Raw genomic sequence first — 18,431 nt, 5'->3', positions numbered from 1 at the left:
TGGACCAAAACACCGACGACACTCGTATCATTTTGTTTGCTTTTACCAAATAAAACGGAAGTCTGAATGAGGCCTTAGGCTATGTGCACACAGTGCATTTTTTATGTGTTTTTGATGCGGCAAATCTGAGCGGATTTGGCCCCAAAAACGCATTGCAAACCTTATCCCAGCATTTCCTTTGAGATTTGGCAAGATCTGTGCACATGATCAGGAATTTTCCTTACAGAATTTCATGTACAGAAAAAGAAGCAGCATGTCAATTCTTTTTTTTTTTTTGCCTGCGTTTTTCCTATACAATGCATTGAAAAAAACGCATGGCAAATCCACAGGCAAAAACGAACAAAAAACACATGAAAACGCATCAAAAATGCTCCGGATTTTCCGCAGAATTTTTGCTGCCAAGAGGTGTAGAAACGCTGCAGAAATTTCTGCAAGCAGCTCCTGATTGTGCACACATAGCCTACACTGATGGATTGTCTAATAGACCAAATATTAGGCTTTAATCTATTTCTTCGCAACAAACACTGACAGCGCTCAATTCCCTCTGCTATATCTTTGCTAGCATGAGGTAGATGAATGCTGTTAGGCAATAATAGCCCCGGGATCATGATCCCGAAGTGAAGATTCACTGGCTTTTCTTGTTGGAAAGTGGCACGTCAATTAAGATGTGAAAAGCCTGTGAGCTGATGGTGTGTTGCTAAAAGTCCATGGGAATCCCATGGATTAGAGGATAAAGCTTACTTCATATTCTTTATCCATTGTGTCTGGCTTGAGCAGAAAGTCAGGGTATCCAATCATCACCAGCATGTGCTTCAGCTGCAAGGTGAAACGACATTTGTTACCTACAGTACACTGATATATTGCAGCGAAACTTCCAGGGCACAGGAGAGATTTGTGCATGGTTTAGTTAACAGAGCAATGTCGAGACTGGATAAAGTGGTGCAAACTCCCAGCTGTGATAAATATGGCAATATGTACTCTGGGATTTTGCCGTTTACCTTGGCCCTTGCAGCTTCTTTGGTCTCTTTGTCCATCCAGTCTAACTCATCCAGCCTGTTGTCTAGTATATATTTAATGTCTTCAACAAGCTGTTGTACCTGCACAAAGGAAAAATGACATAATCCTGTATTAAACCTCAATCTGCAAGATTGTTTTATAGAACATAATGGAGGTGGAAAAACAGAAAGCCAGACCTAGAGAAGGATGATTATAGCTTCAAACAACCCATACAAGGGCTTGCTCACACTGGCGTATAATTTGGACGAGTGCTAGCTATGTTTTTTCGGATAGCACTCGGACCAATGTTTTACTATGGGGCAGTGCGGATCTGCGTTTTTTTCTACAGACTGAATTGGTCTGTGGAAAGAATTGCAGTATGCTGCGAGTGGCTCCGCAATTTGAATCACACGCACCCATACAAGTCTATGGGTGTGTGTAAAACATCAGACTGCACTCGGATGTAATCCGAGTGCTGTCCGATTACGTGGACTCAGACAGTGGAGAAGATGGAGAAATTAAGTTCTCCGCCTTCCCTGCACCTAGGATATGATTCTCTCATCCAATAGAATCGTATCACAGTAAACTGACCCTCAGCTCAAAACCGGATCAGAGTTTGAGCAGAATGTCATTACCATATTCAATCTGATTCTCTCAGAAGAGAGAATCATCACTCGTGTGACCCGGCCCAAACCTAATACTTTTAACCCTATTCCAGTCTGCATAAATGATTACCTTTCCATTGGATTTTTTTTCTACCCTTCTAGCCTGGCCAAAAGACCCTGGGCAGAAGTAGTTGAATGGAGTGGCAGGCAATGCATGCGCCCTGCTGCTCCATTATTATTTTGATGTATCTGGTAATCAGGATCAGGTAACCACATTAACACATATTGTAAGCTCTCCAGTTTTTTTTTTTTCTGTTACCATTTTTGTGGTCAAATATAATCAAGTTTAGTTACCTTAGTTTTGCTGGATGATGAGAAATACTCTTCTACAAACAGGGCTCCCAGTGCCATCCCAAAATGTTTATTGGCTTGTGTAAGGCAGACTTTTCCCAGCTCCAGCTGCTTCTCCGAACCCTCCATCTCCTTAGACAACTCATGAAGTGCATCTCGGAAAGGAGTGGAAAGATGCTCACTCAGGACTACTACAAGTCGCCATAGCATGTAATTGTGTAGGACACTGCAAGGAACATAGCATCAAATAAAGAACAAGGTTGATACCTCCTAGACTATGAAGGTCAAAGTATTACTGAAGATAAAATTTTACACAACTACTGATTTTGGACAAATATTCATTGAAAGTGACTCTGTCACGGCGGTAACTCACACGTGTTCCCAGCACCCTGCTACTCGTTGCGTTCACAGCTCTGCTTATCCTCATGTCAGGCCACCTCGCACTTCCAACTTTGCTGTATATTCCTGATGTTTACACATGGCTATAGGGGGGCACGACCAGATCCTAAAGGAATTTAACCCTGCTGCGTCCTACAGGGTTTAGATTCCCCAGCCAATCACCAACCAGCAGGTGCTATATCAGGCAGCGCTGCCCTCCAGACCTTGCCTGAGCTTAGGTTCTAAGGTGCAAGAGTGGTGGACTGTTCTGCTAAGTTCCTGCCCCTGAAGACAACAATCGCGCCATGTGTGCAGTGTCATGCGGTTTTACATGTAATGTGAATAGTGATGTGTGTCTCTTATATTGTGTTATGGTAATGTACAGAGTACAAGTAATGTAACGTGTTAATGTACAATGTGAGTAGTGTATAGTGCAGGGTAAGAATAGGATTAGACATAGACACAACATAGTGACAAGATGCTTAGTGTACATTGATGGTAGTTAGTTGATGTTAGAAAGATAAGATACAGTTAATGTACAGGACTAGCCCACAGTGGGTAGGGACTAGTGATGGTAAAAAGGGGGCACTTCCTTGTAGTAAGGGAGATAAGGAAGTGCATTGACAAGGTCAAGTACAGTGGGCTGCTATGGCTGGCATGTACCAGTTGTTCGAAGCAGTGGGAGGCCATACTGGAATCCTGAGCGAACGCTCCTGTCACGTGCGGAGCCCAAGGTCTAGCATAGGGGCTGCCGGGCACAACGTGTCCTCTGGCGTACAGATGAAGATGGATGGGGACCCATGCAGACAGAAGGTAATGAATTCCGAGTGCATTGCTGAGGTGGACAGGAAATTCGTGAGGCTGACGGAGTCAGTGGGCTTAGGGATAGTCCAGAACGAATGAGTGGTTGAGATACTGAAGAGATGTTGTACTAAGGAAGTAAGAAATATTACGTGTTGTGCCCTATCCCACATGTTACAACCTGATGAATTTGAACTGACCAATAAACGTGTGCTTGCTGCAATGAACTTGGTGTCCCCTGAGTTGTGTGCTGTGGCTCCTGAAGATGGAGGCCTGGAGCCTACAAGTGAGTATGATGCACTCCTAACCTAACTGCACACTGGGACTGGGACACTGTTTTTCTGTAAAGTGCCAGAGCGTAACAGGACAGCAGCATGGTCATGACTACCGCTCTTGGCCACTTTACAAAGGTGTACCTCTGTTTAGTCTTCTCTGTTATCATCCCGGCTTGTCTACTCATCTGTTCTGATCTCTCCGTTCCTGACCCCGGCTTTGTTTGTGAACTTGTGCTGCCTGCCCCCACCCCGGACCATCTGACTACTCTTCTGTTTTGCATAGGGATGTACCTCGCATATCTGCTCTGACCCGTGAGTCAGCTGCTGCAGGTCAGGACACTGCCCTGGAGTGGCACATGGTGACTATCCTGCGGCCCAAGTCTAACCTCACCATCAGAGGCGCTAGTGAAGGCCAAGTAGCCACTTAATCACCTTAGTTGCGCCCCTCAAAGCCAGAAGCACAGTGGTCCACACCCACCAGCGTTACAGACTCATTTTCATGAGCCCCTTGGAGCTAGCCGTTTGGCATATTCAATCAACAAATTAATTAGAACCTTTATAATCCTAGTAATTACAATGATGTATGAGTAATTTCCAGTTTCCTAATAAACACATTCTCCAGACTCTGGGAGCTTTGTTCAGCATTTACAAACACAGTTGCATATGTGCATGATAGTAATGAGAAAGATTCCACATGGAATAGAAAGATTTTCATAGAAAACCCTAGACAGCACTTTCTTCAAATGAAACTTGTATTATTTCACTGATTTGTATAAGACAGTGCACCTTACATCACAAAGAGCTGTTATAAGAAGATTCCTTATACATTATTCCATGGCTGCACATCATAAATACAGCATTGTCTTATTTCTACTTCTGCAGGAATATACAGTAGAGCTATACATAAAGTAATGTAATTATTTTTCTTGCTGCATTACAATTCCAGCACTTGCACTGAGTACAGGCATATTGTGTAGCTCCTCTGCTCAGACAATTATTATGAAACTCAAAACATTGACATTCAGAACACAGCAAACCCTCACTAGATCAATGACCATTAGCTTAATGCTCCATCCATAGAGTCCAGTCTGGAAAAGGCTGTGGCATGTCAGATATGAGTCAGCCCAGGGCTGTGTGTGACATTAAAGGGAAGGAAGAAGATACAGAGAGGAATAATGATTGAGATGGGGGCTGGAAAGCAAAAGACGCAGGTCACCAGCGAAACGTGAATGCTGAGGGAATCGATTGTAAAACAGAAAAAAAGGGGAATATATTTAAATGACATGGTTGAGGACAAGAGAAAATTATGTGAATTAAGAGACCCCTCCCCAAAATAAATGAATAAAAGTTCATACCATAAATGACCAAACTTTAGAAAACAAATAATTTCTTCAGCTTCTATGCAGAACAAGTCTACTTTTCAGAAATTAAATATATTGACAGGATGCAGTGACTAATATTCTAAGAAAAGTAGGCTAGCCCATTCTTTTAACCTCAATGTGTGCTCTCATTTGCTGTCTTAAAGAGAACCTGTCACTTCACATAAATTTATAAATTTTTAAATTGGTGTAAATGCTGCTTCTCTCCTGAATCTGTCACTGATGTTACTTTTATTCCTGCATTTCTCCATTCCTGAGACTTGGCCCCCACTTCCCTGTATTTAAATCTTATAGTCATGGCTCTGTTTGGGGACTCGATCCAGTGACCTGTTGCTGCATGGCCAGTTTCTCTGTCTGCTGAGCTATTGCCCTTTGTTCCCTGTCCAAATGCTGATGGTTTCTATTGTCTTTTGTTTTCTTCTTGGTTTTCTCTTCTCCAGGTGTTTCTTATGTTCCCATTTTGGTTTTGCCCTCTCACATTCTGGGTGGGGTTTTATATGTTCACCCTTCACTGCACTTCCTTACTGGCTATACCTCTTGGTGGATGTGTGTTCTGGTGTTTCAGCTCTTCAGCTAAGGGGTTTACCTTGTTTGCTAAACTCCTGTTGTTTTCCTGCAGTGAGTTTCTTTGCTTTTTTTCCACCACTGTTTCCTTCTTTCACCACTGTTAGGTTTCCAGGAGGTTATTTGTTCCTTTAATTTTGGTTCTCCTTAGTTTTCCCTCTCTATTCAATATGAACATGTTTTAGTTTCTCACCCTGGGTTTTTGTATCTTCCTTCACACTTTCCTTTTCCTTTGTTTCCAGTGTGTTGTGGCTTCCCCTCTGGCAACTCAGGAGGTATGAGCAATCCCTGGACGACATTTTAGGGAGTTACATCCGAGGTGGTGTTTTTAGTTGTGCGGCTAGGGCCTTTCTAGTCTATACATGGACCAGTTGGGTATAGGTGAGGCATCTCCCTGTGGTTAAACTTCCCTTTTTCCATTACTGTGTGTGTACACGTTCATAACAATAGTCTTTTAGCCTCATGAAGACATCCACAGAGAAGAGTTGATAGCCACATCCACTTGGCTAACAAAACCAGATTTACATACAGGGACGAATGGTCCATATCCCAGGAACAGAAGAACAGAGAGGTAAAGGAACAAAAAGAAAAACAGCTCCATATTCAAGAGAACAGTGACATTCACACAGGGTAAATACATGCCATGATTATGACAAATAAGCCGTCTTTAAATGTTGGACTATTAAAGTGACTTTGTCATGAGCATCTCCAGAAAGCAGAGAAGATATGAAGTTTGTTGGATGACTAGCTTCAGTATGATAATCATTAAAGTCTATTTATCATTTGTTTTTTTTTCTTAAAATGTTATGCCCCCTAAAACATGGTTGCTGCTGCTGCTTATTGGGGTCTAGGTCCTGAAAACCAATCGTTTAAAAAACAATTCTGAAGTACATTGCTAAAGAGGCTGAAGCGCTCAAGTCTTGCATGCAGCATGTTCACATAGATGCATACAGGCTCAGCAGAATGTCAATGAGCCCATGCACAGAGCAGTGTATAGATCCATGGAGTTTCTACTGTACACTGCTCTGTGCTCACACTGCATGCAGTAGCTGAGTGGTTGAGCTTCCTGAGCAGTAGACCTTTTTTGAGGTTCTCACAACCAAGATCCTTAACAATCAGCAGTTTGTGTAAGGGGGCATGTAAGGGGAAGTCACAAATTGATATTTTAACCTTAATCACATAGCCCCTCTAAAATCATACCATTAGTATATTATTCACTGTCTCTGCTCTGTAGAAACTGAAGTTTAACAAAATTTGCTAATTAGAGTGCTAACTCTTAATGCACTACTCCACCCACTGGCTTTACCTATCCTCACCTCCCTTGGTGATCGATAGTGCTAAGTTGCCTGAGCTCTCTCCGCATAATGCTCACTCCAGGCAAGTTAGCGCAGTCAATTACCAGTAAGGAAGGCGGCGGCATGCAAAACCAGCGGGCGTTACAGTGCATTTAGCCTCCTGACCATGCCATAGGTGCACCGAACACCCTAATTAGAGTGTTTGATTAAAGTTTAGTTTCTGCAGAACAGATGCAATTAGAAGACCAAGGGTATGTGCGCATACTTTAAGGCTATGTGTGCATGTTGAATATTTGATTGCAGAAATTTCTGCAAGGTTTCTGCATTTCTTGGCAGCAAAAATGCTGTGGAAAAAACAAGCAATTTTGGTGCGTTTTTGCATGCATTTTTTGATGCGTATTTGTACAGCAATTAATGCTTTTTGGATCTAAATAAAGATAGTTGAAAAAAGAAGTCAGTCAAATCCGCAGCAAAAATCCACAGAAAATCCACAAACATTTTTACACCTGCATTTTTGCTGCGGTTTTGACTCACTCAATTGAAGTCAATGGGTGGAAAACACGGCAAAACCGCACAAAAAATTGACATGCTGGAGATTTAAACACACTGTAAATCCTGACAGGAAAATTCCTGATCATGTGTACAGCACTTCAGCATTGTCATTGAATTAGCTGTCAGAAGGATTCCCTAGCGTTTTTGGCCCAATTCCGCGCTGAAAAAACGTTGCGAAAATGCACCAAAAACGCACCGCCTACATGGAATTTTTTTTGCAGGTTTTTGCTATGGAATCTGACAGCAGCATGATATAGGGTCAGAGACCCTGAATCCAGTGATGTATCTCCTAATTTCTTGGGTTATGATAGAGTCTCAGTTTTCTCTGCTGCAGTTCTAGCACAGCTCAGCTTGTTGAGCTGTGTGTAACCTCACTCACACCCCAGCTTTCTGTGTATATTGTATAGTGATAGAGAGCTGCTAATCAGTGGTGAGGTCTTGGTTGGACTAGGATGCACGAGGCCACTCGTCATGTAGTGAAAATCTCCTGCTGATAAAACACTGATTGTATTGAAACAGCAAAACACAGCCTAGTAAGTGAAAGATCACTTTAATCAGGGTCTCAGATCCCACATCTTGGTGCTCTCAGATTACATAGCAAAAACCTGGTGACAGTTTAAATTTAAATATTTGCTGCAGACATTTCTGCATCAAAATCGTGTCTCTTGTCAGGAAGATTTTGATGCTTTTTGTTGTTCCGTTTTTCTGATTCATTTAAATGGCTCAAAAAGGCTGAAAGAATTTATATGCTGCAGGTTTGAAACTGCTTCAAATCTGGAAGGTAAAAAAAACAACATGTGCATGAAAAATCACATTTCATTTGTTGGGACAGTAAAATACTGCTTTTTTTCATGCAACAACATGTGGAAAAAACACAAGAAAACATGTCAAAAACGTGATGTGTGAACATACCCTAAATGTGAAATTTTTACACGAGCTATTGCCCCTACAAGGCTATGTGCTTAGCTTACACTATTAGTTTGGGCTGACAGATTCCCTTTCGCAAACACTATGCTTTATCTTCTCAAGGACACAAGGATGTCACTAGACAAGAGTCTTTCATTTGTCACTGTTTCGAAACTGGGAAATCAATTGTTTTTGTGTACATGATTTTGAAAAAACTTTTAGGCTATGTGCCCACGATGCAGAAATGCTCAGGATTTTTTCCTGAGCGTTTCTGCATCTCCCTGGCAGAAAAAACGCATGGGGATTGTACATGCGGATTGTACATGCGGATTGTACATGCGGATTGTACATGCGGATTGTACATGCGGATTGTACATGCGTTTTTCCTGCCAGGGACATGCGGAAGTGAAGCGTTCTTCACATGCATTTCTGCATGCGGGTTGACAAGCACTTTCCAAGCGATTTTAGCATCACTTGGAAAGTGCTTGACAACTTGGTCACGCTATATAAATCCATGCAAACTGCATGGATTTATATAGTATGACCGAAAGAATGGTAAAAAAAAAATAAAAATCTATACTTACCTTCCGATGGCCCCCGCAGTCTTGCTTCGCTCCGTCCTGGCTTGCCGGCAGCTTGCGGTACACTACACTGAAGGACCTGCCGTCACATGACTTTGACGTCAGCGCAGGTCCTTGAGTCCACCGAGATCTGCCAGCAAGTGAAGACAAGGAGACCGCGGGCCATCAGAAGGCAAATCTAATATTTATTTTTTATTTTATTCTTTTTTTTACAGGTTCTATGGTACCCGGGTCCGGAGGAGAGTCTCCTTTCCTCCACACCCGGGTACCATCCGCACATTGAAACGCTTGGATTCCGCATGTACAGATCCAGTGATGCGTAATCCATGCGTTCCAATGAAAGTCAATGGTGGCGAAAACGGAGCACTTCCGCAAAATAATTGGTAGTGCTGTTTTTTTTCTTCAATGATAACTCGCAGCGGAAATTTCCGCAGCATGTGCACAACACATGCGGATTATCATTGGGGAACATGGCAAGCCTTCTACAATGCGTTTTTTAAGCATTTCTGCAGCGTTTTTGCCGCTGCGGAAATGCTTAAAAAACGCATCGTGGGCACACAGCCTTACAATGAAAATAATTTACAGAGAGATCAGCTTGTGATTGGGTGCTGATATAGACAGAAGAACAATATATTATTATTATACTCACTTATATATCGCCATTAATTCCACAGCGCTTTACAGACATTATCGGCACTGTCCCCATTGGGGCTCACAATCTACATTCCCTATCAGTATGTCTTTGGAGTGTGGGAGGAAGCTGGAGAACCCCGAGGAAACCCATGTAAACACGAGGAAAACATACAAACTACTTGCAAATGTTGTCCTTGGTGGGATTTAAACCCAGGACACCAGTGCTGCAAGGCTACAGTGCTAACCACTGAGCCACCATGTATGGGCCCTTTACAGTCCAATATCTCACCGTAATGCACAATTTCATGTGGAAGTGGTCCCCCTTACTTCTTGGACCCCTGTTTGGCTGCACGGGTTGAACCAATGGTATGTCTGCCCCCTGTTGATCTCTCTCTCTGCAATGATTATTTTAACACCTCTGCTCTCAGTTAGTCGCTATACCCAGTGGCATACTGTAGGTCAGGGGTGGGGAATCTTTTTTCTGCCAAGGGCCATTTGAATATTTATACCATCCTTCGGGGGCCGTACAAATTGCGCTCTAACTTCTCCCACAAAGTACATCCTGACGCTAGCACTGATGTCAGGACATAAACTTTCACTATATGCACCTCCGCATTCAGTAATGAACACTGCGTGCACGTGCACACAGAGCAAGAAGAAATTTATGGGCTGGTGGCCAGCAAAATACAGCTGCCAGCCCAAGTACTGTGGTCCCTCAGAATTGTGGCGCCCCTGAGGGTTCAGTCGCCACAGGGGTACTGCACCTCAGATAGAGGTGTGGTATCTCCTCTTCCAGGTAAGGATGGAGCATCTCACAGGACCCCACTTCACCACTCAACACTACATCACTCCTATCCTGATTGGGGCCTAAATGCACCAGGGTGCGGCTCCGGCCCGGGATAGAGGAGATCGGGGGGGGGAACCAAAGATAGGGGGAACCAGGTAGTGGGTGAGGGTGGAGGACACACTTACAGGAAGCACGTATAGAATCTATATAATTCACGGCCATCTTAAGTTCAAGGTCTTTTGATTGTGGTCTTCTGTCAGGGTCCAGCAAGAGTCTGCAGCTAGCTGAAGATACACGGTCCTCGTACTCTGGCCTTGAGACGAGGAGCGGGTCAGAGTTAACCAATGTCTCGGCCCGGTCAGGGTCCTGTTCTAAGAAGGCCTTGGAGGGGAGCAGAGGAGATAGGCTCCACAGGCAAAAGGATCCCAGGGGGATACGGACGGAGCGGAGTGCCACCTGTATTCTTCACTCTGGCATAGCCAGAGGGATTCCTGCTGCAAGAGGGGTGACTGACCCCCGATATCTGACTGTGTACTTCACGTCACTATTGGAAAAGCCTGGCAGCTTAGTGGATCCCAAGGAGGAACACAAGCGGGAGGAGAAGGAGAAGCTTTGCGGCTGAAAGTTCATCTGAAGTGAGTAAAGACCCGGATGACTTCATACACTGCCTCCGCTTGTTTATTCTTGCGCGGCACTGCACCCACCATACTTCCACATAGTCCTCCAACCCACTGCCCTGAGACCTACTCCGCCTGTGGGGAGTAGTACCAACTGTGCTGCTAGAACACCGGCCTCAGAGGACTGTCGCAACGCTGGTGGCCATCATCAGGAACCGCAGGTGGCGTAGTCGAATAACCACTCAACCTCAAAAGCCCAACTCTTTTTTATGTGACAGCCCTGGGCACGGAACGGGTCAAGGCCACGACTGCTTTCCCCCACAACATCCGGAAGGCCCGGCTCCGAGTATCCCCCATAGCCCTGGGAGGGCATCGCAGAATCTGCCTGGGGCCGAATATAAGATCCGTAAATGGCCCAAGGGCCTGAGGTTCCCCACCACTTTTGTAGGTGGTGCTGAGGTAGAAGGCAATGTAGGTCCTGGTGGCTGTAGGACCCCAAAGTTCTCTCTGCCACATAAGAAGACACCAGTGTAATAAATTCCATATCTTTATTGGGAACCCGTTATAGATTTTGTATATCGGGGACTTTAGGTTATGTCTTTGGTTGCACTGATACCTTCCTCTTCTTCAATAAAAGTCAGGATTCTGTTACTTGCCTCCAAAGCGGCATCTTATTAAGCTTCCTCTCTCATCTCTGCTTACTAACTTACAGATACTCTTTTATTCAGCCAGTGACCTACAGCTATTTTCCCCACTCTTGCCTCCAGGACGTCTCCTATGCTGCAGCCATCTTATGTAGCATTTTAAGTTTTATGGTTGGGCATGACTAGACAAGCAATTTACTGTAGAAAGTCTTCACAATTTTTAAGTACCCCTTTGATTTTTTGGAACTTAAAATTAAATATGTTGTAAAGTTGTACTTCTCATATTACAGTATAACATAACTTATTTTTATATTAAATTGGAGGACCTGCCTCTAAAAGGCCCAAAACCATGTGAACATCTAATAAGAGAAAAACAGCTGTCTGTGGATAGAAATTATGTCCTTCACTCATTGCCTACATCTTGCTCCTATGACTGTGTACAAATCAGTCTGCATCTCCACACATAGGTAATGCCAGAAGGCACAAATATGTTGCTGCGCTATCCTTTCTAGCTCCAGATTTAATCTTGTATTTTTTTTAGTTGTTTTTGTCAAAGCAGGCACAGAGAATTTTTATTACCAAGCCATGTAGAGTGCTGCAAGCCAAATAACAGCAGATAGAAATATAATAGTAATTAAATAAAGGAAATACTATACTAAATAGAACAGAATCTTAAGTATAGGCTTCGGGTTTATATAGTCATTGCTATTAATTTATGAGTGTCAAATTGTATAATGCATAAATTCTGTCTTTAAGGGGATCTAGTTTTTAATAAATATAGGACAGGCATAATAAGAGTAAAAATAATAAACCATTTATATTGTGGTGATGTCATCTGGATAGCGGTTCATAAAATCCCAAGACATAAATAGAAAATGACAAAAGATGAGACAAAGGCCTGGCCCTTGACTATTGTTAGTGGCTATATGATTTTGGAGAAACTGCAAGAAGAGTTTTAGGAATCGACTTCTTAGCAGCCTCACCTCAGACATGTACTCCATGCAAAACATCCTCACCTCAAATGCGTACTCTGACGTCCCAGGAATCCCAGCCATAGACCAATATTTGGACACCTCCTTGATTTAATTAATTAAATGTAGATTACTGTTAAATTCAATGGTGACCTAAATGTGTTTCAGTAGAACTGCGTAGGTTCTGAAACTGTAGAATATGAAAGCTCATAGCTCACCTCAGCATACTAACATTTGAACGCTGATAGTGTATATTTTATTTCAAACTTTTTAAAAGAGGTTTGGAGTTTTTTTTAGCAAGAATGCTCATAAAATAGAGAACAAAGGCATACTCACCTACCAGCAGCCCTGTGGATCCAGTGCAGGCTGCTCTGGAGGTCTGTTCTGGCTTAGAAGTGACGCCTGTTCCTTTTAGGAAGTCACTGCTGGACTGCTGAAGCCTGTGATTGGCTGCAGCGGTCAAGTGAGTAGAAGAGCGTTTCATCAGATATGTCCCCTTGAAGGAAGTAGCTTTCATAGAAAAGAGTGTGGTTTCTCTTAATAAAGTCATCAGTAATGAAGCTCCTGAGGACACTAGATTGTGCTACACTAGGTCGCTTGTGTTATGCATGTTTTGCACATAATGAAGCTACTGGTTCAGGGCTGAAAACTGGTTTCATTTAAAAAGAAATATATTATATCTACAACTTGGAATGAGGCTTTTGTTACAATACCATTGACAGTGGCATAAACTAGAATCTCTCGCTGTTGCTTATCTGTAATTTCCATTTCCACAAGAAAGTTCCCTTCTATCACTCGAGCACTGTTCGTAGTCACCTGGCAGCTCCAAAATGGCTGCCATGATCAGGCTTGTTGCAAGTGACGCGCCCCCTGGGCCGTGGGGTACTCGGTAGCCGGGCCGGTCGAAGCTGGGAGATGTCACAGTGGCGGTGACCCGGTCCATGACCCAGGGCGGTCAATAAAAGGGGAATAAAGAAAAGGGAATATAGTTTTTATATAATGTTCATGACGCCACCTGTGGTATGTGGCTATATGGAGCCGCCGCTGCGGTGCAGAACCTCTGGAGCTGATGATGACGCAGCAGAGTTGGTTCAGCTCTCCACAGGCAGAGCTTAGCTCCGGGGCAGGAAGTGGTGATTTTATAGATGTTGCTGTGCAGTGTAGTACAGGGGATGGCGCAGTTAATAATGAGTCCGCAACTTAATGGCGGTTTCCTCTTATCTTTACTTGCGGTGGTTAGGCAGACCGGGGCACGGGTACTAGCTGGTAGTAGAGGTCCGGGCAGCCTGGAAGCAAGTTGGGAATCCACCTCGCCAGGTGAAGTTGTAGGCCTTCCCTTTGCGCTAATCTCTTTGGCCCTGCTGCTTGTAGCTATGCTGTGGCCCTCGTCCCTGAGTAAAACGTCTTTGTGCTCACCCGTATAGCAGGCAGCTCGAGCCTTCCTGGAGTGTCGCTCCCACGTGGCGGTGCTGGGCCCTATGTGCTGCTGAGTGGACAAGTAAAAGACCATTTACTCCTAGCCATGAGAAAGATAAGAGGTTGAATTTCACCATCTGCAAGCTCTTGGCTACAGAAATGCTGCCTTTCCGCCTGGTGGACACAGAGGATTTTCGAGACCTTATGTCCGTCGCAGTGCCCCAGTACCAGATGCCCAGTCGGCACTACTTCTCAAAGAAAGGTGTGCCGGCGCTCCACCAGCATGTCACACACAACATCACCGCTTCTTTGAGAAACTCTGTGTGTGACAGGGTGCATTTCACCACAGACACTTGGACGAGTAGGCATGGACAGGGGCATTACATGTCGCTGACTGGGCACTGGGTAACTATGGTGACAGCAGGACAAGGGGCTGCTGTCCAAGTCTTGCTGTCCCCACGAGTTGTGGGTCAATCCTCTTTATCTCAAAGTTCCTCCACTGCTTCTGCCTCCTCAACCTCCTCTCGGTCCTCCACCTGCACCCAAAGCCTGTCTGGTCATGCCACAAGCTTTCTAACTGCGCAAAAGGGATCCTGCACACCTCCTTACTATGCTGGCAGGGCTCAACGTCATCAGGCGGTTTTTACTTTGAAATGTCTGGGAAATGTGCGTCACACAGCTGAGGAGTTGTGGTCAGCTCTGGAGACCCAGTTTCATGAATGGTTGTCTCCACTGGACCTGAAACCAGGGAAGGCCGTGTGCGACAATGCTGCAAACCTGGGTGCGGCCCTTCTCCAGGGCAACGTCACACACGTGCCTTGTATGGCTCACGTGTTGAACCTGGTTGTCCAGCAATTTTTAGCCCACTATCCCGGACTAGATGGCCTTCTGCAGAGGGCACGGTCGCTGTGTGCTCACTTCCGCCGTTCGCATCCCACAGCTCAGCGACTTACATCTCTACAGAAGTCGTTGGGCCTGCCACTTCACCGGCTAAAATGCGATGTGCCTACCCGGTGGAATTCAACTCTGCACATGTTGCAGCGACTGTGGCAGCACCGACAAGCCCTGGTGCAATACGTTGTGACGTATAGCCTGGGCCAACGAGATCCAGAGGTGGGGCAAATCACGCTGGAGGAGTGGTCTCAGATCAGGGACCTATGCACCCTTCTGCACAGTTTTGAAATGGCGACGAAGATGTTTAGTGCTGACGATGCCATTATCAGCATGACTATTCCGGTGATTTACATGCTGGAGCACATGTTAAACAGAATTCGGAGTCAGGTGGTGGCACAAGAGGAGGTGGAGGAAGTAGAGGAGGAGGAGTTGTATGCGGAAGGGCTAACATCTGCAAGGTCCAGACGGTCGGTAGCACCAAGGCGGCAGGCATGTGAGGGTGGGGGAGATGGTTTTACCAGGGCGCATGGTAGCAGCTAAACTAGTGAGGAAGGTGCAGGAGCCCAGGAAGAAGTGGAGGACGAACTGATGGAAGACTCATCAGATGAGGGAGACCTTGATCACATTTCTGTTGTGCGAGGTTGGGGGGAGAGGACAGAGGAAGGAAGCATGATTGTTACCTCGCCACCAACACAACAGGGACTTGGTGCTCCTGGATGCGCAAAACACATGAGTGCCTTCTTGCTGCACTACCTGCAACATGACCCTCGAATTGTGAGAATTAGAAATAATCCTGACTACTGGGTTGCCACAATGTTAGATCCCCGGTACAAAAGTAAATTTGCAGAAATTATTCCTGCCATAGAAAGGGATGCACGCATGCAGGAGTATCAGCAGAGACTGTTGCAGAATCTTACATGTGCTTTTCCACAAAACACCAGTGGTGAATCTCACAGTTCCAACTTGCCAACCGTGGGACCGTCGAGTGTTCAGCACTCAAACCGTAACAGAAACACAGTATCTGCTGGTAACATCAATTTTGCGGAATCATTTCACCACTTTTTTAGCCCATCCTTTGCAAGGCCACAGGAGACAAGAAGTCTGACACATAGTCAACGCCTAGAGACGATGGTACAGGAGTATCTCCAAGTAAACATTGAAGCCATGACTGTGTCACTAGACCCTTGCTCTTTTTGGGCTTCCAATCTGAATAAATGGCCGGAGCTCGCCACTTACGCCTTGGAGATCTTGTTATGCCCCGCAGCCAGCGTTCTGTCTGATCGTGTATTCATCGCTGCTGGTGGTGTTCTGACAGATAAGCACACGCGGCTCTCCACTGATAATATAGACAGACTCACGTTCATAAAGATGAACAAATCATGGATCCGAAACGACTTTTCTACCCCTGTGTCATCCTGGGGAGAGTAAAAGCTTGATGATTTGTTAAAATCACCTCATGAACCATTTTAAGCTTTAAAATTACTAATCATGTTTATCTGTATCTTGGCTGGAAAATAATTTGGGCTTTGTAGCAGTGTGCAGTACTGATTCTATTAGGCCATCTATACTAAGCTTCACCAGATTTAAAATTACTAATCATGTTTATCTGTATCTTGGCTGGAAAATAATTTGGGCTTTCTAGCAGTGTGTAGTACTGATTCTATTAGGCCATCTATACTAAGCTCCACGAGCTTTCAAATTAATAATAATTTTTAGCTGCATCTAGCCCGGAAAATAATTTTGGGTCTCCTAGATGCGCAAGACACATGAGTGCCTTCTTGCTGCACTATCTGCAACATGACCCTCAGATTGTCAGAATTCGAAGTAATCCTGACTACTGGGTTGCCACACTCTTAGATCCCCCACACTCTTCGATCAACCTTTTCATTTTAATAAAGAACAAAAAATGGTCATTTTTGAAATTATAAGCATTAGCAGGTTATTAGAAACTGAAATCAAACAGTTTTCAACTCAAAACTTTATTCTAGGTGATGTTACATTTGCACATAGGACCCCTTGTTCGAAAGGAGCTTCTGAACTGTCTCGTCCATTGAATTTGTCAAATTTGTCCCAGAGCTGTTGCTTAAATGTGAACTGCCTCCCGCCATCATAGACACTCCTTTTGATGATGCTCCAGAGCTTCTGAATGGGGTTGAGGTCAGCGGAGCATGGGGGTCACACCATAAGTTTGTCCCTTTTTATGCCCATATCAGCCAGAGATGCAGATGTGTTATCTGCAGCATGAGACGGTGCATTATCATGCATGAAAATGATCTTGCTGTGGAATACACGGTTCTTCTTCTTGAACCATGGCAGGAAGTGCTGTTTGAAAAACTCCACATACATTATGGAGTTCATCTTTACCCCTTCAGGGATCCTAAAGGGGCCGACAATCTCTCTCCCCATGATTCCAGCCCAAAACATTACTCCACCTCCTCCTTGTTGGCGCTGTAGCCGTGTTTGCGTGGGGTGTCCATCAACCAGCCGTCCTCCACTCCATCCATCTGGACCATCGAGCGTTGCACGGCACTCATCGGTGAACTAAACAGTTTTGAAGTCAGTCTTCATGTATTGTTTGGCCCACTGGAGCCGATTCTGCTTGTGTGCAGTGGATAGAGGAGGTCGACAGGATGGCTTACGCACAGCTGCAAACCTCTGAAGGACTCTGCATCTTGTTGTTCGGGGGACGTTGGAGGCACCAGCAGCTTCAAAAACTTGTCTGCTGCTATGACAAGGCTTTTTTGCCGCTGCTCTTTTAACCTGACGTAATTGCCTGCAGGAAAGAGTCCTAAATTTTACCTTATCAGCACGCACACATGTGTACTGTGAATCAGATACATACTTATTGATTGTGCGATGATCAGGATGAAGTGTCTTGGCAATGTTGATTGTAGTCATGCCTTGACCTAAACACTCCACAATTTGTTGCTTCTCAGCAGCCGACACATCCTTTTTCTTTCCCATTTTGGCAGAAAATGTAGGCTGCTTAATAATGTGGGACAGCCTTCTTAAGTAGTCTTGCCTTTCATTGGACACACCTGCCAAACTAATTAGCACAGGTGTCTGCAATTGCTTACAGTGATATAAAGAGCCCTGACACACATCACCATCAATGAGTTTAACTGACAAACAAACAAATTCTTCCCTTATCACTCCTAAACACTTTTTGCATAATAATTTGGAACACAGTGTACATGTGCTTTTCCACAATACACCAGTGGTTCACGTAGTGAATCTTACAGTTCTAACTTGCCAACCGTGGTCTGTATGGAGTTGTTCAATAAAGGGCCCAAAATTAAGATAACATAGACGGGAGAGGTCTCTATGAACAGGAATTCCTAAGTATTTGATACCCTGTGAGGGCCAGGCAAAGGGAAAGTTGGACTGGATGGAATCCTGTATGGATTTGGGGAGGGAGACATCGAGGGCCTCAGACTTCGCTGCATTGATTTAAAAATTTGACCATGTAACAAAGTGATCTATTTCAGCCATAACAGCAGGGATGGATATATGTGATTGAGTGATATATACTAGGACATCATCAGCAAATGCAGGGCACTTGTACTCGGTGCCTCCCACCTCAATCCACCTAATATTGGGGTTATGGCGAATTGATGAGAGCAGGTGCTCCGTCACTAGGATGTATAAGAGAGGGGACAGAGGACATCCCTGCCTTGTTCCATTGGTGATTATGAAAGGTGATGAAAATGTTCTGACGCACCCCCTGGGCCTTGGGACACCCGAAGCCGGACCCTTTTTGGTGGATGCTGGTGGTTGTAGTCTCCG

General features: G+C 44.6%; 1 protein-coding gene across 1 annotated transcript in view; it reads right to left on the bottom strand.

The window, feature by feature from the left end:
• Window positions 1–18,431, bottom strand: part of ECEL1 (endothelin converting enzyme like 1) — a 119,923-nt gene that overhangs the window by 42,910 nt on the left and 58,582 nt on the right. Inside the window, exons 7-9 of the mRNA XM_073675251.1 lie at window positions 1,956–2,178; window positions 999–1,097; window positions 742–816 (exon numbers count right to left, since the gene is read on the bottom strand). Of these exons, the coding sequence (XP_073531352.1) occupies window positions 742–816; window positions 999–1,097; window positions 1,956–2,178 (397 nt within the window). The remainder of the gene's footprint in view (window positions 1–741; window positions 817–998; window positions 1,098–1,955; window positions 2,179–18,431) is intronic.

The sequence above is a fragment of the Phyllobates terribilis genome, unplaced genomic scaffold, assembly GCF_046119375.1.
Source record: "Phyllobates terribilis strain yellow unplaced genomic scaffold, ASM4611937v1 Scaffold_3__8_contigs__length_932513732, whole genome shotgun sequence".
Classification (NCBI taxonomy): Eukaryota; Metazoa; Chordata; class Amphibia; order Anura; family Dendrobatidae; genus Phyllobates; species Phyllobates terribilis.
The sequence above is the reverse complement of the archived record's forward strand: the minus strand, read 5'-3'. Positions and strand labels throughout refer to the sequence as shown.